At 49.8% G+C, this 25,571-nt stretch overlaps 1 protein-coding gene across 5 annotated transcripts in view; it reads right to left on the minus strand.

Annotated features, from left to right (window-relative positions):
• Nucleotides 1-140: 140 nt before the first annotated feature.
• Nucleotides 141-25,571, minus strand: part of HDLBP (high density lipoprotein binding protein) — a 40,473-nt gene continuing 15,042 nt past the window's right edge. For 3 of the 5 annotated variants that reach the window (XM_030496588.1, XM_030496592.1, XM_030496589.1), the window contains exons 2-28: nucleotides 21,767-21,834; nucleotides 21,116-21,228; nucleotides 20,107-20,261; nucleotides 19,360-19,575; nucleotides 17,503-17,709; nucleotides 16,813-17,028; nucleotides 15,800-16,006; nucleotides 15,500-15,607; nucleotides 14,252-14,356; nucleotides 13,737-13,815; nucleotides 12,966-13,105; nucleotides 12,564-12,668; nucleotides 12,174-12,287; nucleotides 11,761-11,847; nucleotides 11,472-11,603; nucleotides 10,950-11,168; nucleotides 9,909-10,130; nucleotides 9,457-9,675; nucleotides 8,801-8,939; nucleotides 7,883-8,037; nucleotides 7,145-7,249; nucleotides 6,313-6,447; nucleotides 5,648-5,791; nucleotides 5,278-5,463; nucleotides 3,803-3,919; nucleotides 3,209-3,337; nucleotides 141-2,555 (exon numbers count right to left, since the gene is read on the minus strand). In XM_030496588.1, the coding sequence (XP_030352448.1) occupies nucleotides 2,469-2,555; nucleotides 3,209-3,337; nucleotides 3,803-3,919; nucleotides 5,278-5,463; nucleotides 5,648-5,791; nucleotides 6,313-6,447; nucleotides 7,145-7,249; nucleotides 7,883-8,037; nucleotides 8,801-8,939; nucleotides 9,457-9,675; nucleotides 9,909-10,130; nucleotides 10,950-11,168; nucleotides 11,472-11,603; nucleotides 11,761-11,847; nucleotides 12,174-12,287; nucleotides 12,564-12,668; nucleotides 12,966-13,105; nucleotides 13,737-13,815; nucleotides 14,252-14,356; nucleotides 15,500-15,607; nucleotides 15,800-16,006; nucleotides 16,813-17,028; nucleotides 17,503-17,709; nucleotides 19,360-19,575; nucleotides 20,107-20,261; nucleotides 21,116-21,191 (3,804 nt within the window). In that variant the 5' untranslated portion in view covers nucleotides 21,192-21,228; nucleotides 21,767-21,834 and the 3' untranslated portion in view covers nucleotides 141-2,468. Of the gene's footprint in view, nucleotides 2,556-3,208; nucleotides 3,338-3,802; nucleotides 3,920-5,277; nucleotides 5,464-5,647; nucleotides 5,792-6,312; nucleotides 6,448-7,144; nucleotides 7,250-7,882; nucleotides 8,038-8,800; nucleotides 8,940-9,456; nucleotides 9,676-9,908; nucleotides 10,131-10,949; nucleotides 11,169-11,471; nucleotides 11,604-11,760; nucleotides 11,848-12,173; nucleotides 12,288-12,563; nucleotides 12,669-12,965; nucleotides 13,106-13,736; nucleotides 13,816-14,251; nucleotides 14,357-15,499; nucleotides 15,608-15,799; nucleotides 16,007-16,812; nucleotides 17,029-17,502; nucleotides 17,710-19,359; nucleotides 19,576-20,106; nucleotides 20,262-21,115; nucleotides 21,229-21,766; nucleotides 21,835-23,577; nucleotides 24,386-24,701; nucleotides 24,878-25,571 lie in introns of those variants that run through there. The other 2 variants (XM_030496590.1, XM_030496591.1) reach the window with 2 other exon arrangements.

Genomic DNA, 25,571 nt, shown 5'->3' on the forward strand with positions numbered 1-25,571 from the left:
CTGCTGCAAGAGCCCCACCTCAGCAAGGGCATCGCCGCAGCAGAGGTTGACACCTGCAAGCTGGAACTCTTCGAACCAGCCAAGCAAGGGCTGCCTTGGATCAAAACCCACCAGCAGAAATAATATCCGTGACACTCCGAGCTGTTTCAGGTTTTATTTTAGAATTTATAAAATTCCAGTGTCATCCATACTCATGAGCCTTTTTACATGTTTGCATATAGTCTCCAAATTCCAAAGTTAAGGCCAAGGGATCATTGCTATGGAAATGTACAATATGGAAGACGTCAAAGAGAAGAAATGGACACATGCCACAGTCTGCTGCGGAAGGAGGGTGGTGGGGGGACAGTACTAGGTACAATCACTTCATGACCTTCTTTAGAGTGGAGGGTCGGGCTATGGGGCATGAGCTCAGATGGTGGTGCCCCAAATGTAACTCAAGCCTAACTGTGCAACTGGTGAGGGGCCATAAAGAGGAAGAGGGGGGTGATTGATAGGCTTGGTGACGCAGGACAAACCTAAGCTACAGGGGTAATAACCATTTTCTGACAGATGCAGATGGGAGGGAGTCACCCTAGTTCTGTCTGACCCACCCTGTGTCTCCTGTGCTGGAGCCAAGGCCACCCTGGGCAGACAAGTGCCCTGCATCAGGCCGAGGTCAGCCTCAATCATGTCTCAAACCTAAGGAGAGCACTGTGAGGTTTTGGTTCAACTTCTGCATAGCAGCCTCTTCCAAGAAGAGCTGGCTTGGGAAGAAGCATCAGCATGTCAAGCCTGCCAGATAGAGGGAAAGGCAAGAATGCTCAGCTCAGCTTGCCAGAGTTTTGGACCTTTGCTCTGTAAGCAGCGCTAGAGAGGAGAGGCTAAGGGACTCCTGCTTGGCCAAAGCTGAAGCAGCTGGGATAGAGGAATAGCTCAGACTACAAACTCTGTAGGACTGAGGCAGGGGAAGGAGGGAACACAGAAACGCCATACTCCCTGCCTCCCCCCTCAAAGACACCATCTTCCTCTTCCTGGCTGGAGGAGCTTGGACACAGCCCCCTTCAAGCAAGCCATGGGAGGACCTAGGCACAAGTGGCCCAGAGTACAGAGCATGGATCACCCTCTACCACCCGTACGATGGAGGCCTCAGGGAGGGCTCAACACAGCCCCCCGGTGCTATCAGAGCAGAAGCCTGGCTCACAACCTCTGCAGCCCAGGGCTGCGGCAAGGCTGCACCTATGGCCTTGGGGCCAAGCCCTGTTCTAGCTCAGCAAGCAGTCCTACAGTTCTCTCCCATTCACAGCCTGCCTCATCATCACCACACTCAGCTTCCATCCAGCAGGGCTCCCACTGCCACTCGCAGACAAAAGGCTCCTCTTGCTCCTCCTCCACGCTTCTGCTCTGGATGCCAGGGCAAGAACTGGAATAGCTGCTCACCCACTTACACAGAGGCCACCATCATACTGATGTTTGAGGTAGAAAGAAGGCAACAGTAATAGGTGTCCCTACTGCTCATGCCTAGATCCTGCAGTGCTAGCAGAGGACTACAGCTTCTCAAGGCCGTGCTTCCCACCAGCTTCTCCTGGGCCATGCCGCTGCAGCATCCTTGGCCAACCCAAATCTGTCCCATCTGGTAATACTGGCATGTGCTGGATCACCTGCCTGCTCCCACTGTGGGCTGTTGGGAAGGATGAATGTGGGCACCCAGGGAACTAGGAGTGGGGTCTGCCATCACGCACTGGAAGACTTGTCAAGCGTGCAGGTGGGGGCTGTGCTTGGTGCTGCGCTCCGAGGTGTTTACCTGACCAGGGTAGCCGAAACGTTGCTCTGGTCCCTTCCATCTCTGCTGCTTCTACAGCCTACTGAAGGCTTTGCTCCTTTAAAAAGCAAGTTTCTGACCTTTTAGATTATTTTAAGCTCTCCCCACAGTCAGCTATCAGCATTAAATGAATTTTTGGCAGTTAAAAGGAAAAAAGTTGATTGCACTCTACAAAGGTAAGGTAAGGCCTGGGATAAACACAAAGGAAAGAGGGCAAACGTTTTGGCTTTAGAAAGTCAAGGAAATTTATTTCCTGAGGTCATGAGACAGGAAGTAGATTCCTAGCCACAGTAAAGGAGGTCTCCTAATGAAGGCGAGAATGCCTAGTAAGACATGCTCAAGAGAGCGGATTGCTCTTGGGAAGCTGCAAATCTTAGCCACTTTGAGTCAATTATGAAGTTTCTAACAAAACCACACACATTTAGTGTTTGAATCTGAGTGAAGTCTTGTTCCAAAGGAGGAAAGAATATCCATCAAGAGATGAGGGTGGGTCCTAGCCACGGTGATAGCTGAGGGGAGCAGGATGGGGTCTAGCACTCCAGACACCATTAGGAGACCTCTTGGGGCAATTGACTTGTGCTCCAGCCGCTGGGTCAGATTTCAGACAGGAAGTACTTGTGGCAGGTTAGTGTCAGGTCAGCGGGCTGGAGGAGGTTCTGCTTCCAGGTCATTATCGTTTGGGTCCCCAGGGAAGAGTCTTGGGGGCCACTTGAGCCCCAAAGCTGGGGAAGTCTTCAGAACTGCTCATATCAGGGGCCTAGAGCAAACAAAAAGGGAACAAGTTAAGCTCCTGCCCTGCTACAAACCTGCATGGAGCTCAGCAGCATTTCTGATGTCCCATGAGTCCTTAGGACTGCCCAGGGTGGGTCGTCAAGCCATCTACAGATGACATTTAGAAGGGTGCAGATAGAGGCAAGGCAGATCAAGGACTCTGAGGGTCCAACCTCAGTAACGAGCAGGGTCAGGCCCATCCTGCAGCAGCACTGGGACAGCTGGAGACAGAGCTGCCACACGTCCCAGCTCGCTGCTCCCAGCCAGAACACAGCTGCACAGGTGGAGCTGGTTCTGTGCTGCAGCGGAAGAGGCAGAAGTCCCAGGGCCCTGCCCCTAAACACAACACAACCTGGCAGAACACTTTCTGGTTAGGGACCCCCATTCCCCAGCAGCTCCACAGTGGATTAAGTCAGTATGGGTAAGAAAGACATATGCAAGAAAGAGACAGCAGTGCTCTGGAAGCTGGAGAGGCATAACCAGCCTGCTCTCACCTTGCAAAGGCCACTGCTTTCTCTGCCACCAAAGGAGGAAGGAATGTTCTGTTTCCCCAACCAAGAGAGGAGGGCCAGACCTCAGAGTGAGTCCTTGGCAGAGGGGATCCTGTGCCCCCAGGCTTGTAGCAGAAGCAGCACTCACCTTTTCGTTGTTGACAGTAGCCCAGGGGGCATCCCTCACCACAAAGCCCTTGGATGGGGCCTTGGACTCTTCATGTGAAGAGGGCTTCATATACACCTGCATTGCCTCGTTGTCCACCACATCTGCAAGCTGTAGTGACACAGCCCCATTAGGGGGGATCTTGATAGTTCCTCAAACTGGTGTAATACGCCTTCCCCCCACCATCTTACCATGCTGCAACCTGTTCAAGGTCACCAGTCTGTTCTACAATGACCAAACACAGTGTTTCTGCACTAGTCTGAGGGCCACCAACTCCCAAATGATGCAAGCTGCAGCACGACAAGCATATGCACACCCTGCTGGTGTCCCAGCATTCTCATTCACTATCCTCTCGTGGACACTGGGGCCAGTCCTTGCATTGCTTCACAGAGCACAGCCTGGGCCCTGCACCCAGTTATTCCGAGGGACTGCAGACGAGGACTGACTGCCACCTGCACAGGGCTTAAGTTCTCCGATGCAGTGGTAGAAAATACTACATGGAGACACTTCAGACATCCAGCTCTAAGGCAGAGGAAATCCTTGCTAAGCCTCTGCACAGATTCGCTGAACACTTACATATTCCTCCTCCAAATTCAGGATGTGATCAATAGCTTCTTCCACATTCTCAGGGAGTCCTGTCACAGTCACACAGTTGGGGTCAGGAGCTCCACTCTGGGGAAAGCGAATATCCACCTGCAACACAAGGAATGGGGTGGGACTCACATCTGTACCTCTGAAAAGCCAGACTCCCCAGACCCTCGTCATTAGATTCTCAGAAAAGCAAAGCCCTGATCTGTTCACTGCCACAAGCCTCTTTAGGACCTCTATAATCCAGATGCTGGACAGTGCACTGGAATATACCTGTCCTTGACGCCTGCCCAATTTCCCCATGAAGGAAGGCAGAACAGAGTCTGCAGTAATGACCCATTTTCCAGCAGCTTCATCTGTTCTCACTGCCCAGAGGATCACTGCTTTCTGTGCAGCACTTGCAGCAGAGGCACAAGAGTTCGCATTTCCAGACAGTGTCCTCACACTGCTGCAAGCATTTTCGCCATTAGCATGAAGCACAATAAGCTTTCTGTCTCCTCCACAGATAGAGTAATCCTGGCTGACAATCACTTTATGGAGCTGGCTTACTATACCACATACACAGCCACCAAGTTTTCTCACAGCTTGCCTTCCAGATGGGCGCAGGGAAGCCAAACTGAGTCTAGCCAAGATGCAAGTCTCCAAAAGCATCATCACTCTGGATTCACATTCACTACTTCCCCTGTAGTAAAGCTCACTGCTACCACCACATGCTGTCAGGGGCAAAGGCCCTTCCCAAAGCCAGCTGGCTCTGCCAAATCTGGAGCCTTGAGAGTGTATCAAGATTCCTAAACTCAAGAGCATCAGCATCAGCCTGGAGAGGTAAAGAAATCCAGAGTATTTCCTTGAGTTAAGCTCAAGCAAAGGGGGTCTGGGCACAGACTCCTCCCAGAGCTCCCCAGCAACAGGCCTAGCTGTCCACTTCGAGTACTCAAGAGTAGCTGACATAACCACCTCCTCCCTCTGAAGACCATCTGGGGACCCTGTCTGCAAGAAAACCACTAAAAGGGCTGCACAAAGGGACAGAGCTCAGTGCTGTTTACTGGGCTAACCCAAAGCGCCAAGGAAGCATTTCCAGGTTCCTCTTCTGGCTGTGTTCCAGCAAGACAGGAAGAGCTCAGCCTCTTCCCTGCGTAGCTCCCAGGAGAAAGATGACTCAGAGCTGAGGTTATGTGGGAACGGTTCAGCTGGTGTCTGGGTGTGCTGTCCAGGTAGCCCAGCGGCCTTGGGCATACCAGGGTGCCCTGGCCCAGAGATTCTCCTCACATGCTTGCGGTGACAGAGCTGGAGGTAAGCAGACAGCACTGACTTTTCTCTTCTGCCTCTTCCAGCTGAAGGTGCCCAACAGGCACAAGACACAAAGACCACAAGATACGAGCCTCACGCTCCAGCTGATACCAAGCTCTTAGCACACTGGCCATGCAGGCCCAGCCCAACCTGCGTGGCATTGCCCCACTGCTCACCTTGAACTCGTCCATGATTTTGCGGATGGCTTTACCACGAGCACCAATGATGCGTGCGTGAACACGATGGTCCAGAGTCACATCCTCAGACACCATCTGCTCCAGCTCACCAACGATCTTCATGATGGCATCCCGGGCAGCCTCGGCATTCTTCTCATAGCCAGTGATGGTGATCTGGTCTTGGGCCTTGTAACAGGGAAGTGTGTGAGAGACGAGGCTCATAAGCAGCTGAGCAAGCCTTCTCCCTGCTTTTACCCCTCCACCTTATCCAGAGGCAGTGCTGGGAATTAAGAGCCCTAAAGAAGATGCTGTGCTTCCAATGCTCAGAGCCAACCAGCAGCCCTCCCTTGCATACCCTCTGCCCTCTCACCTGGCTTTCATCATCCTTGTCAGGGAACTGGATGTTGACCTCATGCTCTGTGCGTATCTGGGTGATCACTGCTCCCTTCCGCCCGATGATTTTAGGGTGATACTTGGGATCCACAGTGACTGTCAGCTTGAAGCTTCGCAAGGCCTGCGACAAGAGAAGCAGCGTGAGATACAACAGCAGGGAACACGCCACGACTGGTCCAGTGATGTCCATCTACATCCCAGCATTTCCTTCTGGCTTCTGAGATGCACAGAAGAGATTCTGCAGGGTCGTGCTTGAGCATACGTGGCTACAGAAGAGGACCCAAGATATACACATGCTGGGGCCTTGTGCTTTCACCAAGTTCAGCAGGAAACTTCAAGTAGCAAACAACCATCCAACTCATCCCTCACTTCAGAGCTGTGATAAGGATAGAATGATAATAGGTACAGAGAGACGCTTAGCACAGTGAGATTCCCACCCTGTAGAGTCTTGAAGGTACATGAAGTGATAAAGCCCTGGACAGTCTAAAGTTACCTAAAGTAGAATCCGAAAACTCTCCTGTCAGTTCATGTAAAGTGAGTTACATTTGGGTAACACACTGATGAGCACTCCACACCCACAGAGCACCTAAGGGTGCTCTGAAAGATGGGGGCTTCACCTCACAGGACAGGCACAGGCCTTACCCGATCCTCTTGCTCAGCCTGCAGCTCCTTCACTCTTTCCAGCAGCCCGGCCTTGGCACGGTCCAGGTTGGTAGATAGCCCAGTGATGGTGATGATATCCGACTGCAGCTCAGGAGCAGGGACCTGGATGTTCACCTGAGTAACAAGAAGCAATTATCATTTTGTATCACTTGCGATGCCTATCACTGCAGGTTGGTATCACTGAGACCAGCACCCACCCAGACAGCCTAAATCACAGAACCATAGAATGCTGAGGTTGGAAGGGACCTCTGGAGGTCATCTTGTCCAACCACTCCTCTCAGGCAGTTGCCTGGTACTGTGTCTAGATGTTTTTTGAATAGAACACTGTTTCTTCAGCCATTACTAGATTGCTTTGCTCCAGGGCTTCAGCCCCTAGCAGGGCCTGTGCCAGCCTGGAGACGCTAGAAAACAAATACATGTTGAATAGCGCTGTCTGTAGCCAACCTGCATTAGCCCCAAGAGTCCCTGTGGGCTTCTGGAGAATTCTCCCAAACGGGCAGGCACAGCAGAGCTGTTTCCTATGGCTTAGGAGAAAACAACTCTCACACAGGTGAGGAATCCCTGTAGGCATCAAGCAAGTTATGCAGCACTCATGGCATCAACACTGATCCTACGGCTTCAGCACGAAATCGACCGAGCTCCAGAGCCAGTGAGTAAATCACACAGGTCTCGTTTTCTTATTACAGAGCCTGTATTCCATGGTCAAGCCACAAGAATCCTAGGTATGTCGCAAATGATTGCCACTACCCCAAACATGGTCACTTACAGATTCTTCAGGACAGAGGAGACGGGACGAAGGGCAACAACTTACTTCAAACTCATCCATCATTTTGCGGATCCCAGTTCCCTTCTGGCCAATGATGTAACGGTGAAGATCAAAGGGAACTTCCACCTCAATGGTGACAGGAACCAGAGCCTGCAGGGAGTGGAGCACAGTTTACCAGCTGAAAGACTTCTCCTGTCTTTCAGCTTGCCATATACTTGCACAAAAGAACATGTTGCTGAACTGAGGTATATTCCCTTGTAGTCAGGATACAAACTTTACAGGAAGAGAGAACAGCTGTGAACACCAAGATGATCTGTTGGGTGTTAAAGTATTTTTTCCAAACAAGCAATCTTAAACCCTGTCTCTGGGGACAGGCTGTTTTCATATCCTTGGCTTCCGTCTAGCAGAGACTTTGAAAACATCACTAAAGCAACATGGCAAGGTCTGCTAAAGCTAGAATGATTCAGCCTCAGACTCCTTCTCTTTCCAGCTGTGCTCCATAAAACAAGTATGTCATGCTTTTATAGCATAAAAAAAAGCAGGACTGCCTACAAGCTCTAGCAATTGAGAGGTCAGGCACAGTGATTCAAGCTGCCAGGCTAAATCACAAAGCAGAGGACTTCCCTTGAGCAGTACAGACCACCTCTGCACTCAGCATCAGTGACCACCTGGATTGCAACTGTGACTGAGTTGCTTTTATTACCACCACTAAATCCTGCAGTGAGCTTCTTGCATCAGGACATCAATACATCACAGGGCTAAGAGGCTTTGAAAGCCACATACCTGCAGTGCCTCCTTTGCTGCCTCACACTTCTCCCTGCGGCCAGAGATGATGATGATATCGCACTTCTTTGGAGAGCTGGGATCTGCATCCTTCCCGTCCTTGCCTTCCCCACCTTCCTCGCCATTCTCCTGCACCGCTGGCTCTGCAACTGGGGCTGGAAACATGGAGAGTCTCATGGTAAATGCACAGAGGCCCCTCTTTGCTCATTATCTCCCCCTCTAGATCCTCAGGCTCTGACTGGGCTTTGCCACAAGAGGTCAAACACTATAGACTGCTGCAGAGCAGGTCACTCCTAGCACAGGCACCTCACCATGGCTTAGCTTCGAACAGGCAGAACAAGAACATCCCACTAAGACAGTCTGCTTCACACCTCTCTGCACAGCACTGATATTGCCTTTGCCTGCACAGAAAGGACCTGCAGTTGCACTATGGAAGCAGAGGCTGCACTTCTATGTTAACAGAAGCAACAAGTAAGGCTGGCAAATTTCTTCCCCAACAGGGAAGTTCACCAGCACAGCACTGGATGTTGCAGCAGGATGGTTGGTGCTAGGCCAGAGTATCCACCAGGCCGCAGCAGTGCTGAATTTCAGCACACCCAGCAATGAGGGCATGAGAGCTCACAGAGGCCTTGGTAAGCCTGTAGAGTCCTTTTTGTTGGGGTAGGTCCTTGTACTCCCTGTGCTCTGCAGTGAGAACACATTCAGAACACCCAAGTCTGTGGTTTTACCTCCCTAAACTGCCCTTCTTCCCAAGAGGGCAAGATTGGTGCTAAGCCCAGATGCAAGGACACTGTGGGGAACACCTGAGGTCAGTTCTCCGCAGATTTTAAGTAGAACACCTTCGCTGATACAGAGTGTAGGGTACGCTCCACTCATCTGATCACCCCAGCTATCATGCAAACATGTGCCCGGGTATACCTGGGTTCTCCTCCCTGTCAGGGAATTTGATCTGGACAGCATAGTCCCGGGTGATCTGCTGGATCCGGGATCCTTTGGGGCCCATAATGGAGCGGTGGAACTTCTGTGGGATGGTGCATTCGATTGTCACTTGGGCTTCCTGTGAGAAAAGAGAGTTGCTCTATTGCGATGCAGCCTCTTTCACACCAGAAAACAGGATGCTTGGGCATGGTGAAATCCATAATGGACATACAGAGGAGTCAGAAAAGGTAACAGCTGCTGACAGGGGAAGAACTGAAAGTTTCCTAGAATCTTTCCTCTCTCAGAGAAGTTAGCAGAGGATTTCTTAATGAAGGCTGCCTCCAACCCATGATGTTAAAGGCTTCCAAGACCAAAGCTCAAGCTCTCTATTACCCTGCAGGGGAAGAAGCATTAGAAGAAAGTAAAAAGATGAAGGAAGAAGGAAAAGAACAGGTTTGACAGTTGGCTGCTTCCAAAAGCCTATACCAATACCATAGGAAACCCTAGAGAGCAACCACTGCCCGAGGCCAGGCATAGAGAGGCACAAGGCGGCTCTGATCTTTTCATGTCTAGAAGCACACCAAGGAAGGGTCTCCTATTTCTACTCCTAAAAACCAAGAACAAATTAAAAAAGAAACAGTTTTCCTGTGACATACCAGGTCCTCAATGATCTCCTGGATGCGTTTCTTGGCTGCCTCCACACAGTCCTTGGCTCCCTTGAGGGTGACTTTGTCGCTTTGGGTGCCGGAGCGGGGGAAGCTGACCATCACACCACCATACTCATCTGCAATCTCACGCAGAACCTGTCCTCTCCGGATGACAAAGTGGCGGTGGTGCTTGGGGTCAACCACCATGGAGTCTTCAACCACATTATCCTGCCAACAGATGACAGCCAGTCAACCCTGCCTGCCCTGGCAATAATCACGAGTTTGCTGCACTCGACAGCAATCAGTTTACCACCTCATCCCCAACAAGCAACAGCAAGGAGGATCTTCCTCAACTCCCATAAAGGGCGGCAGATGTTTTAGGAGAAGGAGGTCTTCCACACTAGCTTGTTACATCTTGCTACAGTGATAGGCAAGAAAACAGAAGCAGTAGTTCATAATACCAGGTTCTTGATGAGGGCCTCCAACTCCTTCTGCGCCTCCTTGACAGCCTCCTCGGTTCCCATGATAGTAATCAGCTCCTGATCTTTGTCCTCAGAGGTTGGGAAGATGATGCGGGCCCCGGTGTTGTCACGCACCTTACGGATGTTGCCACCTCCCTTACCAATAAGGAATTTGTGGTACTCTGGCTTTGCACGAAGGTCCACGGTGTAACTTTTTGTTTGCTGAAAGGAGTCAAGATGGAACATGTCAATGTAGTGAAGATACACATCAGCATCAATAGAAAGCATGTAGGTATGTTACCTGCACCCACTTACACAGTGTTGTAAGAGCAAGGTAGACACAGTGTGCTGTCCATGTCAAAAAGGTATACAATGTCTTAAATTAATAACACTACCTGAAAGACGTTCTCAAATAGTGTTATTAATCAGCTGAACAACTAACTCTACACTCAGCACAGCTGGTGAGAAAACAAGCAGAAAAGACTTCCCTAGGAGAAGCGTTTCACACACAAGTCAGCATAACCTTTTGCCAGCTGACTGCTGCAAGCCAGGCAGCAGAGGCAACCAACTAATCAGGAGAACATGTTCATATGCTCGTGTTAGAAAGGTTTTTTCCTTGCTATTAAAATGACCAGTCAGTCAGCCACAAACCTGGATATATGCAGCATAATGGAAGAACTTGAGCTGAATTCACAGATCAAGAAAAAAGTAAAGGAGGTATGCAGAGTAAGCTGTTTTGGACAAGTGTGGATACCCAACAGCATTCAAACCACAGGAGTAGGGAGCCTTAACCTTTTGAGTATGCCCCAGTCTGGGCAGAGAAGCATTACAGCAAGTTCTGCCCATGGGGGAAGAACTCATTGCCACACGGATGGAAGCACGGTTTTCTTTTAATCATCTAAACTACTCAAATCCCTCAAAAGAGGATTAGGCTGTCTGATGCCAGGAGCTTCCCAGCAGGCAGAGGGGATCATTTCAACCACCCAAAAAGAAACAGCTGGCCAAAACAATCTGCTCCTTCCCTTATGAGACAAGGCTCACCTTTTCCTCTGCCAGGTGCAGCAGCTGTTTCTTGGCTTTCTCCACATCCTGGGCTGGGCCCCTGATGGTCACGGTGTCACTGCCAGAGCCCTCGGTGGGGAAGTGGATGTGGACTCCACCACACTCCTCCATGATGGAGCGGATGAAACGGCCTTTGGCGCCGATGAGGGAGTTGTGCAGTTTGGAAGGAATAGACACCTCCACCTCTGTGATGTTGGCCTAAGAGAGGACAGTACCAGGCTTTTACATAAGCTGCAGAAATGAGTTTGCACCCACTTGGCTTACCCTTTATCTCCTAGGAGCTTTGGAGAGCTGTGTTTAAGAAATGCCTGACCAGAGGGGTTTGACACAGGCTGCTCTTGACACTTGAGCAGCCACAAACTTAGGTTCAAGAGTCAAGAACAGACTGACACTCACATTTGTCTCCTCCCTGCCCTCCTCCACTACAAGCACTTCTGTGTTTATGTCTTCAAGCAACATTTTCAAGTCCCCCATATGAGACAGGCCAGTCCTTTCACTTACCAGCTCCTTCTGGATGGCAAGAATTCTGTGGCGAGCAGCCTCACAGTTTGCTCTCTTGCCTGTAATAACAATTGTCTCCGAGTTGCTGTTCTCTGCGGGGAGATCGATTTTGGTGTTGCTTTCTTCACGGATCTGCCACAAAGGACAAAATAAAACCATTTCAGAGGTTTCCCATGTCAAAAAAAGGAAATTATATTTTCCATCACCAACAAGCAGGAGAGAGCAGCGAGTGGGATTTAGCTGCAGGCAGTGACCATAATGAGCACTGGAGATAAGAAAGGTATCTCACCTTCTTGATGTTGGCACCTCCTTTCCCTATGATGTTCTTGTGGAATTGTTTGAAGATGGGGACAGAAATAGAAAAGCTGTTTTCAACCTAAGACAGAAAAGAAGGAAGAACTGAAGATTACACCATCGTGGTGAGGCTCTGTTCCAAGAACTTGATAAACAAGCTTTTGACAATAGACTTAGACCCAACAAAGCTCTCTACACGACACACTTGCAAGAATAAGCAAAGGCAAGTACCTTCCCCTACAGCCCTTAAATAACAAATATCATGCCCCTAACCCCAGTCAGCCAAAAGAATGTCCACAGTTGCCTCATCATGAGGTGTTTCAGCCCTAGCCAAGCCAGTACAGCTCTGCCTTATTGCAGGGTTATCCAGGCATATAGGAGAGAACAGCAGACAGAAGACCTCCTTACCAGGTCTGCCACCATCTTTTGCATGTACTTGGTGCACTTCTCCACCTCATTTTTGGGACCTCTAAGTTGGACGATGTCACTCTTGTGCGCAGGGTCTGGGAAGTTGATGATAACCTGCAGGAGGTCACCATTTACAGTCAGCTCAAGCAAATGAAAGAACTGCTGTGTCAGACACATGCAAAGGTTGGGGAGATTCTATACATCCACTTTCCCATTTGGAAAAGGGTAACCGTGTTAGCAGCCTCTGGCCAAAAGAACTATCTTCTCATACACATTACATACAGAGCCAATAAATTTATGACTTGAGTGACAATGTGTCTACTGCCCTGGATGTATCTACTGGATAGCTACTGCAATCCTCTGGATTCCTCATCTCTTAGAAAGCCTTACCTCTGGGAACTTCTCCCGGATTTCCCGGATCCGCTCGCCCTTCTGCCCAATAATGGTCCGGTGGAATTTCTGTTCAATGATTAGGTCCTTGGTGCGTTCATTTTCCTGATGAGAACACAGTTCACACTGAGTGTTCAGCAGGAGAGCCACAGACTTTTAATTCCCAGTGTGCTGCCTGACAAGTTTACTTGCCAGCGCTGTCCCCCTTTTCTCCTCTAGACAAAATTCACTCTGGGTTGACAAAGAAGTGGTATACAAGGGAATAGAGGGACATATCCGTGAAGATGAATTCATACTTGACAGGACACCCGAGTGCTTGGTGGGCAAGGGGCACACAAAAGGCCCAGAAGGGAATATAAGAGGCTAAACCCTGTGGCCTCCCAAGCGTCACATCCTACTCACCATACGGGAAGCGAGTTCCAGCAGCTCTTTCTTGGACTGTTGGACCCCCTGTGGGTCTCCTTCAATTCTGATCAGGTTGCTCTTCTCATTGTCCGGTGGAATGCGCACAGACACCTTGTAGAGGTCCTTAATCCTGTTAACTTTCAAGGCAAGGACCGTGGTGACACAGTCTGCTAGGGCAAGACTTGGAAGCAAGGCATCTTGCTTAATACTGCTTAGAGGCTGTTTAAAAAGTAAATCAGCCTCTGAGAAGGCACCGGAGTTCAGCAAGAGCAGGTACGTGCCACCCAAGAACCTGGACAAGTAAATACTGTGGCATCTACAGAGCAAATTGTTCGCTTGCCAGAGTGAGGTATCTGTCTCTTCCCCAAACACCCCATCTAGATCAGACCATGATCATTCATTTATAATCTCAAATTCTTTTCTGGGAGAAACTCACCAAGCAGATTTCTACCACTCCTAATCAGCTGCTAAAATGTAATTCACATACAGCAACTTCAGAAACAGGCAATTCTTCAACCTCATCTCCAACGATGTATCTTCTCCAAGACAAAGTAATCCCACCACTGTTCAACCTCTCAAGACACTTCCGCACATTAAAGCCATCCCAAGGCCTCACCGCCCATTTACTTCCTTGCGCTAACACTACCCCAGAAAAGCAGAGGAAATGCGATGGAGACAGCACACTGGATGAGCTACAGAGCCCCTTATATGTTCTACTAGATACAGAGAGTCCACACATAGGAAGGATGAGAAAGGCACCCCACTTACTGTTAGCTCCATTCTTGCCAATGAGGTGTCGATGGAATTTGTGGTCAACGTTGATTTCTGCATAATCCATCCGGTTGATCTATAAAGAAATGTATAGGGCTTAGGTAGGGCAGGTCACCACTTCTGTCTTGCACCCTAAGTAACTGCGTACTGCCAGTACTGGCACTGACTCTGCAGCAGCCAGCTACAAACACCCCTCCTGCTATCAAGGAGAGAAGAAGCACTCCTCTGGTTTGAGCTGAGATCACCATGCTGTGAAAAATTAAAAAAGAACTTAGATGGCTCTCCAGCTATGACTGAAAGAGAATCCTTCCTTCTCTGCATCAGAAGATTTAAGACCTGCAGCTGATTTTTTTAAGAACACTATGGACAAGCTTCGTAACCGATCCATCTGCCACAAAACTTGTCTTCTTCAAGCGGTTAAGCACGTCAAGACATCATATGGATATGATTAACACCTCATCATCTCTGCTCTGTTGCCCCTTCTTCTCCCATTTTCATGTACCAGAACTTACCAGATCCTTGACCATGACTTCAATCTGTTCCTGAGCCACATTCACATCTTCTGTAGGTCCTTCCAAAGTGATTTTATCCTCTCCTTCAGTGAATTCGATGTGAACCTTGAGAGGCAAGGCAATGAATCCAGCAAGAATTTTTCAAGATACAAGCCAGGTCATGCTGTTAGTGAGGCCTATACCACCAATCCCTGCTACTAAGAGATGTTTTCCTTCCCACAAAGCATACACATCATTCCCATGGTTTCAGAAGTAGGTAACTTACAATTCTGGACATATCACAGTGTCTAGAGACCAAGGCTTTGTTGCTGTCCTGGAGTCTTCAAGGGCTTTGGAGAACTTATCACCTAGCCTTTCTCTAGATATCATCTAACTCGCTAAAGTCACCATTTGTGGGTATTCTACTACATCAATTATCAAAATAGTATCACATAAAGCTTCCTTTAAAGGGCTCAGCCCATGAGAATAACATAGGATGATAGTGTTCGCAGCAGTAAAAGAGAGGGTCCCCTTGACATATGTGTCACTTCCTCCCTGGTTTTACCCATGTGTCTTGGATTTAGCTGGGACAGAGTTAATTTTCTTCCTAGTAGCTGGTGCAGGGCTGTTTTTTGGCTTTAGTCTGAGAATAATGCTGATAACACATTGATGTTTTAATTGTTGCTAAGTAGTGTTTACCTTCATCAAGGACTTTCAGTCTCGTGCTCTGCAAGTGAGAGGGGGCACAAGAAGCCAGGAGAGAGCAGAGACAGGACACCTGACCCAAACTAGCCAAAGCGGTATTCCATACCACAGCATGTCATGCCCAGGATATAAACCGGGGGGAGTTACTTGGAAGGAGCTGATTGCTGCTTGGGTATGGGTCAGTGGGTGGTGAGCAATTGTATTGTGCATCACTTGTGTTTACTGGGTTTTTGGTGTGGCGGGGCTTTTGTTTGTTTGGGATTTTCTCCCCTTTAGTTTTATATCTCTCATTATCCCCCTTATTATTAGTGATAGTGTATTGTACTTTAATTATTAAACTGTTCTCATCTTAACCTGCAGGTTTTGCATTCTTCTGATTCTCCTGCCCATCCTGCCTGGGGAGGGTGGAAGAGGAGAGTGAGCAAGCAGCTGCATGGTACTGAGTTACCAGCTGGGGTTAAACCACAATACCATGCTAGAGTACATTTCCCTTTTCTAAGAAGAGTGATCTGCACTAAACCATATTCTACATCGAGGGTGCTAAGCTAACCAGCTCGTCCGTACCTTTGGCATCTGCTGAGTTATTTTGGCCAGGTTTTGTCCTTTCTTTCCAATAATGAAACGATGAAGCCAAGAGGGGGCAGAGACCGAGGAGACGGTAAAACTGTTGGCCTGAGAGACAGAAAAACAGAGAAGCTGTTTGATGGACAGACAAAAATTCAGTTCCAATTCTCATGCTGCACCTGCAGCATTGTCTTCTAAGCTGCACCTCTAACAGCCCAACAGACACCACACACACCTCCACCACTCACAGATGTATGTTTATGGGACTTTCAAAGAAGGCCTAACCCATCCTGTCTGTACCTTTGCATAGACTTCAGTCAGTGCTTGTCCAAGCTTCTCAGGCTCGCCTCGCAGCATCACCGTCTCCGAGCTACTGTCAGTGGGTGGGATCTCGACAGAGACTCCAGTTTTCTCCAAGATCTCCTGCAGGGAATTCCCCTTAGGGCCGATGACATACTTGTGCTGGGACTTCTTCACCTCCACTGCAATGGTTGTAGTCTTCTTTTTCTGTAGGGGCAGAGGCACTAGGCATCAATCACAAGGGGGCAGGGAAGGACAAGAGCGAAAGGAAGAGGCACAAGATGCAGTGAAACCCCGCACCCAGGAAAGAATGAAGCAAAGGTGAGCACAGTAGTTCTGCAGTACCCTAGCACCCCTTCTGCCTACAGAACGCCTTGTGCTCAAAAATTCACAGGGGAAGTACAAAACTAGTATTCAGTGTCAAGCTGCCTCAGACGCTACACGGAACAGACCACATACACACATCCCCTTGCACAACAGGGCTCAATGCCCAGCTGTCCCCCAGGCGCTACTGCAATGCAACACCAGGTAGGCTACTAGGCTATAAGCTGATTATCTCTGTTGAAATTCCATACTGGTACAAATGCAGGAAAAACAGCCTAACAACTCACAACAAGAATATTCACAGCAGTACTGGCTGTAGAAATAAACTGGAGTGAAATTCACTCCAGTAATTTCTACTTATGCAGCAACTTTGATACTGTCAGCTGGCTGCCACTGTAGATTTCACCCTTCCTTCCTTCTTTAGTAGCACTAGTGTGAACAAGAGCCAGGGTAGCTCTTTGTGGTCTGCTAATTCCCATGATGTAGAAGAGTGAGAAATCTGTCACCTCCCCGGTAGTATCACCCCAAGTCCTACTCTGCTCAGTGAGGAAATAGTAAGATCCAGGGCCACGTACTCCAACGGCTGCTCAGCCAGAGCTGACAAGAGACGGATGCAGCAGAGGGATGCACAAAAAGAGGGACTACAAACAGGTGGGGGGAGGACGGGAAGCGTTATGGACCATCCATACCTTCTCCTCATAGATCTTCTTAACACGAGCCACAGCCTGGGCTAGCTGCTCCTTTTCTCCTGTGAAGACTATCTCTGTCTTGTTGACGCTGGGCGGAGGAATGTTGATGCGCGTCCCTGTGTCCTGCATGAGCTCGCTCACCAGCTTGTTGTAAGGGCCAGCAATGAAGGGGTGGTACACTTTCTCCACATCCAGCCGCTCCACGGCACGCTTATCCTGGAAGAGCCCAGAACAGACCTCGGTGGGAACTGCCCTCCGCATTACAGTTTCTGCCAGATACAGCTAAGTTCCCAGTGCTGTCTTGCTTGACGCTCTGGCCCAAGCACCTTTTTCAGTTTGCAAGCTTGTAGATCTCCATCCCTTTCAATTCACAAACACTGCTGTTGCTGCTGACGATTTACGATACTCACCTCCGTAATCTCCCTGCCTCATCTCAGCTGGCACCTAATAGGGTTCACTTCAAACATGAAACACACTTACCTCACTTCAGAGATGGACAAAATGGAGAAGCAGAAGTTGCAGAACCCAGCAGCAGTGCTCATGCAGCCAGTGGCACAGTATAAGCCTCTGTTCAGACTAGCATATTAGCCACTGACTGTGGCCACGGTGGCTAAAGACATCTAATATACCATGGAGAAGCAAAATGGCTGTCCAGCTAATGCCATGAGAGATACCACAGTGCTGAAGTACCTGCTCAGCAGAGATAAGCAGGATCTCGTGTCGAGCCTTCTCAATCCCTTCTTTAGTGCCGGTGATCTTGATCTGGTTGCTGGGGTCATCCGGGCGGGGGATCTGGATTTTAGTTGCAGTTTTGAGCTCCAGGTCCTGCAGCTTCTCACCATTCTTTCCAATGACAAAACGGTGGTGCTCCTTAGGGATGGCAACTGTTGCTGAAGCCTGTAACACAACAATCAAGCACCTATGAGAACGTTTGCCTGCATTGGCAGATCCACAGGAACAAAGCAGGAAAAGCAAGCTAGATGCTGCTTAACAGTACTGCTGAGGAGCAGATACAATGACTTCCCAGCACATTCTGTGTGAGGACTGATACTACCAGAACAGCTGATCTACAGTGCCTGTATACCAGGAGTCTAAAGCCCACCTTTCCCTCAAAGGTTTGCACAGGAGTAGTACCCTGTATGAGCAAAGGCCTTTGGGTACAGACAAGGAGGTGCCTATCCTCCAGTGCAAGACACTGGAGCAGTACCAGACAGCAACTGAGATGATGGCTCATGGGTGGAGTCTATCTGAACTCTGACATCTGCTGCCAAGGCTACAGAAAACAAGACACAGCCTGACTCCTAGGAAACAGAAATTCAACACCACAAACCTATTCCAGCAGGCAGGCAGCTCAGAGATGCTTACCACTACTAAGTGCTAAGGTGTCTTCAATGTAGAATTTGCTGCTCCCGGGACTGCTTCTAGAAGGTCCCTCTTGGAACAGGGGTCCCAAGAGCTTCTCTCAATCTAGCATTAAAGGGCTGGTCTGTAATAGGGATTCCTGATTTCTTCCCTTCTGAGTTTTTACTGACCTGGTAGCTTATGATTGCTACCACATTCGTGAATATTTAACTACTAAGAGTAATCAGACACTTAAAATTGAAGCTACAATGGAAAAAAAAAAAAATAATCAAAAAAAAGATCACTTGGCGTGACTCTTCAGCTCGGTGTTCCTGTACCAAAGCCAGCCAAGCCTAGGAGAAGCTGGAATACAGACACACCTTTCAGACCTGGGGCCAGGGCAGCAGGAGGTATATTTGAGGACAGTGGGGCATTGATCTGTGGCAGTACGACCTGAACTATTTTTTCAGACGCATATTACGTAGGGTTTGTCCCTTTCTCTTCCCTCTGGCAGGGTATGACACATGGGCTGAACAGCACTAAGCAGACATGGTATTAACTATTGCACTAACTACCTTTGATATTATACTTTAAAACACACTAGGACACCTGGCTGTATTATATCCTAACGAGAACTGTCATCTTGAGTATGAACTCAAGAATCTGAAGAGAAGAATTCAAAACCTTGCAGACTGAAAGGAGAAGCAACTGAAACAAGGGGGCTGTGGCTGCTTACCAGTGTGGCTTGAGTTACACAATCCAGAACCCTGACCTGAACTTTACAGCTTTTGGCAAGACTTCCTCTCCTCTACTTTTATTTCTCCCATCCCTCCACATTCTCCTCTGAAGGACTTCAGAGAAAGCACAGTCCTGTTCTCACATACTACTAGTCTCCTGTGAGGGGCCTGCACCCCCTCTGGCACCAGCACCTCAGCACAAAGTCACTGTTTGCAATTCAAGTGTTCAGAGATTGCAGACTCCACCCTCCATGCAACACCGTGGCCTTTAATTAGCTTTGAACCCTATTTTAAGCCTCATTTCCATTCCAAATTGCCAACTGTGTGCTTTGAAAATATATGGCAAAGCTGAATTAGTCATCTAATAACCCCTCTTTGGCTTATAAGCACACACGCCCAAGGGTCTCAAAGCATTTGCGAGTCCTGGGGAAGAGCAAAGATGAAGTGAGAAACAGTTAGATACCCTCACCTGAGTCTGCAGCCGAGCGACAATCTCCTTCCGAGCCTTCATGACTGCTTCCAGCTTGCCAGAGACCATGATTGAAAGGCCCTGGTCCTTTGCAAGAGACAGCTCCAGGTGAGCTCCGGTCTTCTGCATGATGTCAAGGCAGATCTTGGCCTGCTCGCCTTCTCCAAACTGATTCATGTCCTTGTATTTCCTCTCCTCCAGTGGCACATGAAACACCTGCTCAGCCACAGGACAGATAGAAGAAGGGCACAATAAGCTGTCAGCATGCTTTTGATTGCCAGTGCTTCCCTCTCTTATTGCCATACAGGACTTTACTGCCATACTAAGTTCCCAGGTTTGTGCAATCCATCACGCTTTCCAGCGGAGACACCAGCTGTGAACTGGAAAAGTGCAAGAGCAATGAGCAGGTAGTGTGTCCCACACTGGGCCTAAAGTACGTGCTATAAGGGGAATACTTTAGTGGATTAGCGCTCACTACTTGAATTCTGCAATTCCCCCTTCAGGCCCGCTCCAGCTATTTGTGGAACAGGGATGCAGAACTTTTACCGGACAGTTTTCCAACACATCCCACCCCTACAGAGCAGTCCTAGCTGCCAGCTGCAGTCCTCCTCGTGCCCCAGTGTAAAGTATAGCAAGGAGGCTGTCAATCTGACACACTAAGGATTTCATACTCCAGGGAAAGCTTCACTTCACCTACTTTTTGGAGGGAGGAAATCAGAGTGAGATAAGATACCGACTCCCACCAACCTGAGTGATGACAGAAGCCTTTATTGGTCGGATTTTGCTCCAGGGCCCAGCAGGTTCCTGGGCAGCTTCCAAACATGGTGCTTTCTCAGGGAGCGGAGGGAAGGCTTCCTTGTAGGTTGGAGGATCATTCTCTTCTTCAGAGTTTAAAGCTGTAACTGGAGTGAAGCAAACAGGGTAAACGAGATGCCCCTATTCATAGGCAATGCAATTGTATTTAGGCACCAGTAACAAATGAGAGCAAATGACTTATGCGCTATTGTAATCCCATTACAGTTATGCCTGTGGAGCAGCCAAATCTGGAGCACAACTGACCTCAGCATAGCACGGACTGCAGTAGATGCCATGAACAACCAGCCTTGTCTGAGCTGGCATTGTGGATACAGGAAGTAAACGTTCAAGTGAATAGTGGCAGCGAACAGCACATTACTGCCAACTTTGTTAAGAGGGGCTTAATTAGGGGAGAACAGGCTGAGCAGAAAAGTGAAAGGAACAGAGCAGGGCTGCAGTCAGAAGGGGCCCAAACACACCCGGAAGGAAGACAGAGAGAAACGCTGTAGTTAAGGTAGAGCCCAGGAAAAGGCTGTACCTTACGTTCAACTCAGCCGTGCACTGGGCTGTGCCAGGCGGGCCAGATCGCAGCTGGAGGATGTGTGCCAAACCCATCAGTGAGGCAGTTAACACAGTTACACTGACTTCCCCCAGCACCTGCCTGAGTAAAAGGAGGAAGCACAGTGATCCCATGAGGCTCTCTTGCATGTGCCCTGTCCCACGGCTGACAGCACTGCTAGCCAGAGAAGATGAAGATCTGAGGCCTGCCGTGTCCCGGCCCTGCACTGCAGCATTACCACTGTGCTCTCACGGTGGAAAGCCACCAGTCTAGGAATAGAAAACGCAGTGCCTTCACGCTTGTGGGGATCTGGACACATGGAGTGAGATTGGGTACAAAGAACCCTGCCTGTGCAGTCTGTATTTTGAGGCACATCACAGGAACTTGAGTGCATTTCCTCACCTTTCACCTGCTGCTGAGCCAGGCCACTGCGATGTTCAGCGAAGCTCTCCTGGGTCAAAACTGCCACGGAGCTCATTGTCGACTTCCCACCCACACACAATCCGGGTATGCCACTGGAAGAGGCAGCAGTGGCAACACTATTACAACACCATTCAAGATGCACAAAAGCCACTCCAAGAAGACAAAGTATATGTTACTGAGCACTTTTCCAGTCAGCCTCTTGAAAAGCACCTGCAGTGCCAGCAGCTGCCCAGTTCTCTTGCTGAACCAGATAGGAACTCAGAGGGGATATTTCCTCACAGCACAATGGTCACCAAACCAGTGTTCCTCATTAAGGAGGCAGAAGATGTGCAACCTAAGAAGGTCACTCGAAGGGGAAACACCAGAAGCTGTCAAAGTATACTCTAATTGATCTATAAATTATTAATGGTGCAATTTTTAAATGAGTATCCAAAGGTCTGGATAGTCAGTCCAAAACCATTGTGTAACCCTAGAGGTAAAACAAAAAGGGCCCAGGATGCTGCCTCTTCCTGAAAAAGACTTATCTAGGTGCCTGAACTCCCACTGACTTAGGGCTACACTCAGAAAGCCACTCTGAGAAACAACCTCAGCAACAGCAAGATCTTTGGTTCTCTCAAAATAAGAACTTACCAGCTAAATGGTCAGTAGCCAGAGAGTCCGTCCTGTAAGCTGCCCGTTTGTCAGCCTGCCAGCTTTTGCTTTAGAGAAAAAAAAAATAGAATAAAACTTATGTGACAGCTCCAAGACAACAGGAAAACATGACACCCCGTTACTGCAACCCTCAAAAGAGCACTGCCTGTACTGCGTTTCAAACTTGCCACCTATTCAAAATGTTCTCATACTGAGTCACATCTCACCATACTTTACCTGTCATGTTTTAACTAGAGCTACAGGCAACACCACTATCTACTTAAACCTCACAGCAGGAAGCCTGAAGTAGATACTCCTTCAACAAACTGGGTACAAGAGCAGCCATCCAGTATCAGGCAAAAATACAGTCAATTATTAACAGATGTGCAAGATAGACATGAAATTTCAGGGTTGCAAGCAAGAGCATCAACATCTAGTCAGAAGAGACTAACAACCTGAAAACCTGCCAACAACACTGCCATCAGTCAGAAGTTAGGAATGTAGTTTAGTGGAGATGGGCTGAATCAACACAGACATCCTCACAAACAAAGGCAAACACTTAGGGCTATCCACACACAGCTGCTGGTCGGTCCACCTCTTCATGTTTTATTGTAATAAGATGATGCACCAGGCACTGAACTCTGTCTCCAGACCTAAATCGGAAGAACAAAACCCACACTGGTTTATGTGGACTATTTTAAACACATACACAAAATGGAACCAGGAAAAAAAACCCCACAGTGTTGATGGGAGCTTTACATCTCCTGTATCTGGATCTGCAGATTTACTGACAATGGGGCAGGAATCTAAGTAAAACTGTACAAGCCAGTACAGCACACACTGCCAGACGTACAACAGTTCCTCACACCTGAGTCCCCCTGAGTGGTTACATGTGCTCTTGCAGGGCTTGCACTCTCCTAAAACTGAATGCCTCTGACTCTTTGGGGGACACAAGGCCCCTCTCCCACACAAACCTTCTGAACAGCAAACTCTGACACCCTCCAGTAAACCGACAGTTGCCGCTTCTGACCTCCGAACGTACCAGAAAAGGCTCCCAAACCCACAGCGTCGCTGATGTGGTGTCTCACATCATGACACAGTAAGGGAAGGCGACAACGGCAGAAGGAAAGCAAAGAAGAACAAGAACAGTAATGCAACTGGGCTGTGCAGGCCTGATCCGCACCTCAGTGAAGGCCGGAGGGTTTTCCCTTATTTCAACACACCTCTTAACAGGCACAAGGCAACAGCACCTGCGCTACCAAAGCAATAGAGCTAATGTTGCAATTAATCCTGTAATGATCTGCTACTACGAGGTGGCAACTACCAGGACAGCCAGCCAGCCATGCCGAGGCATTGGCTGGTGTACATGAAAGGGTGGCTAGTTATCTTATCTCTTGCTATCCCTGGTTACGCCATGGCGTAACATATGGTTCCATATCCATGGTACACGGCTGCATGGCTTAAGGTGCCACAGAACCAAGGAAAGCCTGTTAGCAGCACAGTGCCCGTCCCACAGTATTTCAGCAAGACCTGCAAGACTGATGCAGCAAGCTCCTCCAGCCCGCTGGGTCACATGAAGGGAGCCACCACCTCCTGGCAAACTGCAAACAGGGATGAGGGCAGGAGCAAGAAGCATCTTAGACATTGCAAGTAGCTTCCAAGGTCTGGCTAAAGGCTTGCTAACAGCACAGATGTGCTTGTAACCTCTCATTTCTCTGGAAAGCACCACCTGGCTCATCTTGCATGTGCTCTGCTCCTTAGAGAAGGGCAAGGATGAGAAGCCAGTGAGTGACACCCAATATAGCACTTGCCTGAGTGCCACAGGGCACAGCTGCCGGTTTCACTGTGTCCACACCAGCTGCAGAGCTCTTCCTTGCAGTCTCCACCTCAGAGAACAGCTAGACATTCAAAGAGGAATCTAAGGGCAGCGTTTATCCGTATGAATTTCTGCTTCGTCATCCATACAGCAAGCTAAGAACAAATGCTCTCCATCTCCAGTAACCTCAAACATCTGGTATATTGTAGGCCTCAGGGATTCATCGCTGGCCAAAATTGGAGGCAGCCATCAGAATGGTATTCTAAACGTAACGTCAAAACCAGCAGCTCAGGCACTGCATTTGGAGCCTACACCTCCTCGACTTCCCACTTTAGGTTTTGAAACTCAGATTACAGCTACGTCACACCAGCGCTGCGGCTGACTGGGTCAACAGGTTTTCAACTGCCTAGTTTAAACACTGTCTGTAGCACTGGCTTTATGCAACAAAAGAAGTTTCAGAAGTCTAGAGCACACTTAAAATACAGAGAACAAAATCATCCTAAAAATAACCACCAGCAAGAGACAGACCTAACCACATAAGAAACATTTGTATGAAGAGAAACAAAAGCAAAGTCATGAGTTACGCTGCCAATGCCATCAGTACTTGTGGACAGAAACATCAGTTACGTGTTATTTAAAACTATATTTAATAAAAATATTAGCTTTTTGTTAATCAAGGTAGCTAAAATCAGATGCAGGTAGGATTGCACACAACAATGGGGCTAGGCTGATTGTGGCAGCCACTGTCCTCTGTCAGATGTCCATCCAGGACAGGGTGCTCTCTTGGTAGATGAGCGGTCATACACGAAAATACTTGCTTTCTGAAAACCAGCTGGCTCTCCGAGATATTGAAGGCCCAGGCCCTTTGGTTGTGGAGAAATCATGCAGGCAGAGAGCTGCTGCGTGGCAGGACAGAGTCCTTCCCTTCGCATTGATCCCTGAAGCGGTACATCTGAGAAAGCAACACAACTGGTGCCTTAGACACAGCCGGACTTGCACCTGACCTACTCCTGTATTTACTCTTCCACCAACGCCATGACCCGCCACATTCCCCCCTGTCACTCCCCGTCCTTGGTCAGGAGGCGTTCTGTGTAAGCCCAGCTACCAACGTGCACCCACACACGATCCTGGACAGCCCCGCGCGGGGCAGGCCCCCGCGGTGCTTCTCGCCGGGGCCGGGCTTCCATGGCCTCGCACGCAGAGGGGCGGCCGGCCTCCGGGGTTGCCTCTCGAGTGGGGCAGGCTGCGCCTGGAACCCGCCCGGGCCTGTACCGCTACAGCGGCCCTCGGGCAACGCCTGCCTTCTCTAGGACAGCGGCACGGGCAGCGCGGCAGCTCAGGCTGATGGGCATGCTCCACCGATCTCCAGAGTGCCCGGCCGCGCCGAGGCGGGGGAGGCCCCGGGCCCCGCGGCCCAGGCCAAGCCAGGCTGGGGCGGGCGGCGCCGCCAGCGCCACCTCAGCACTGCCGGCACCGGAGGCGGGGCGGCGGGGCGGGGCGGCGCCCTTAAAGGGCCCGGCAAGGCCCCGCTGTCACCCGCGCCCCTTGCGCGGGGCTGAGCGGGCGGGGGGTGCGCGCCCCAACGCACCGCCCGTGCGGGAACGGGGCCGGGAGCACGGCGGGCGCCGCGCCGCGGGACAGCGGCAGCCCCAGCACAGCTCGGCCTGGCCCTCCGGGCTGCAGGCCGGGGGGCGACCGTAACACAGAAGTGGGGGGAAAGGTGCTCCCGCGGGGGCTCGGTGACAGCCGGGAGGCTGCCGGTGGCGACAGCGAGCCGGGCACGGTCTGCCCCGAGTCCGGGGGTTAGCACCTTACCAACGCCCGCTCGCCCCCGCCGAAAGCCCAGGGAGCGGGGCCGGGGTGCTCGTCCCTGTAAGTCACAGCAGGACCCGGGGAAAGGCTGCCCGCCGCCGCCGCTCCGCGGGCTGATCGGGCGCTTGTTGGAGCGCCCGCCGCCGACCGTTTTGGCTCGTACGAGGCGCAAACCCT

Source organism: Strigops habroptila, chromosome 8 (genome assembly GCF_004027225.2).
Source record: "Strigops habroptila isolate Jane chromosome 8, bStrHab1.2.pri, whole genome shotgun sequence".
NCBI classification, from domain to species: Eukaryota; Metazoa; Chordata; class Aves; order Psittaciformes; family Psittacidae; genus Strigops; species Strigops habroptila.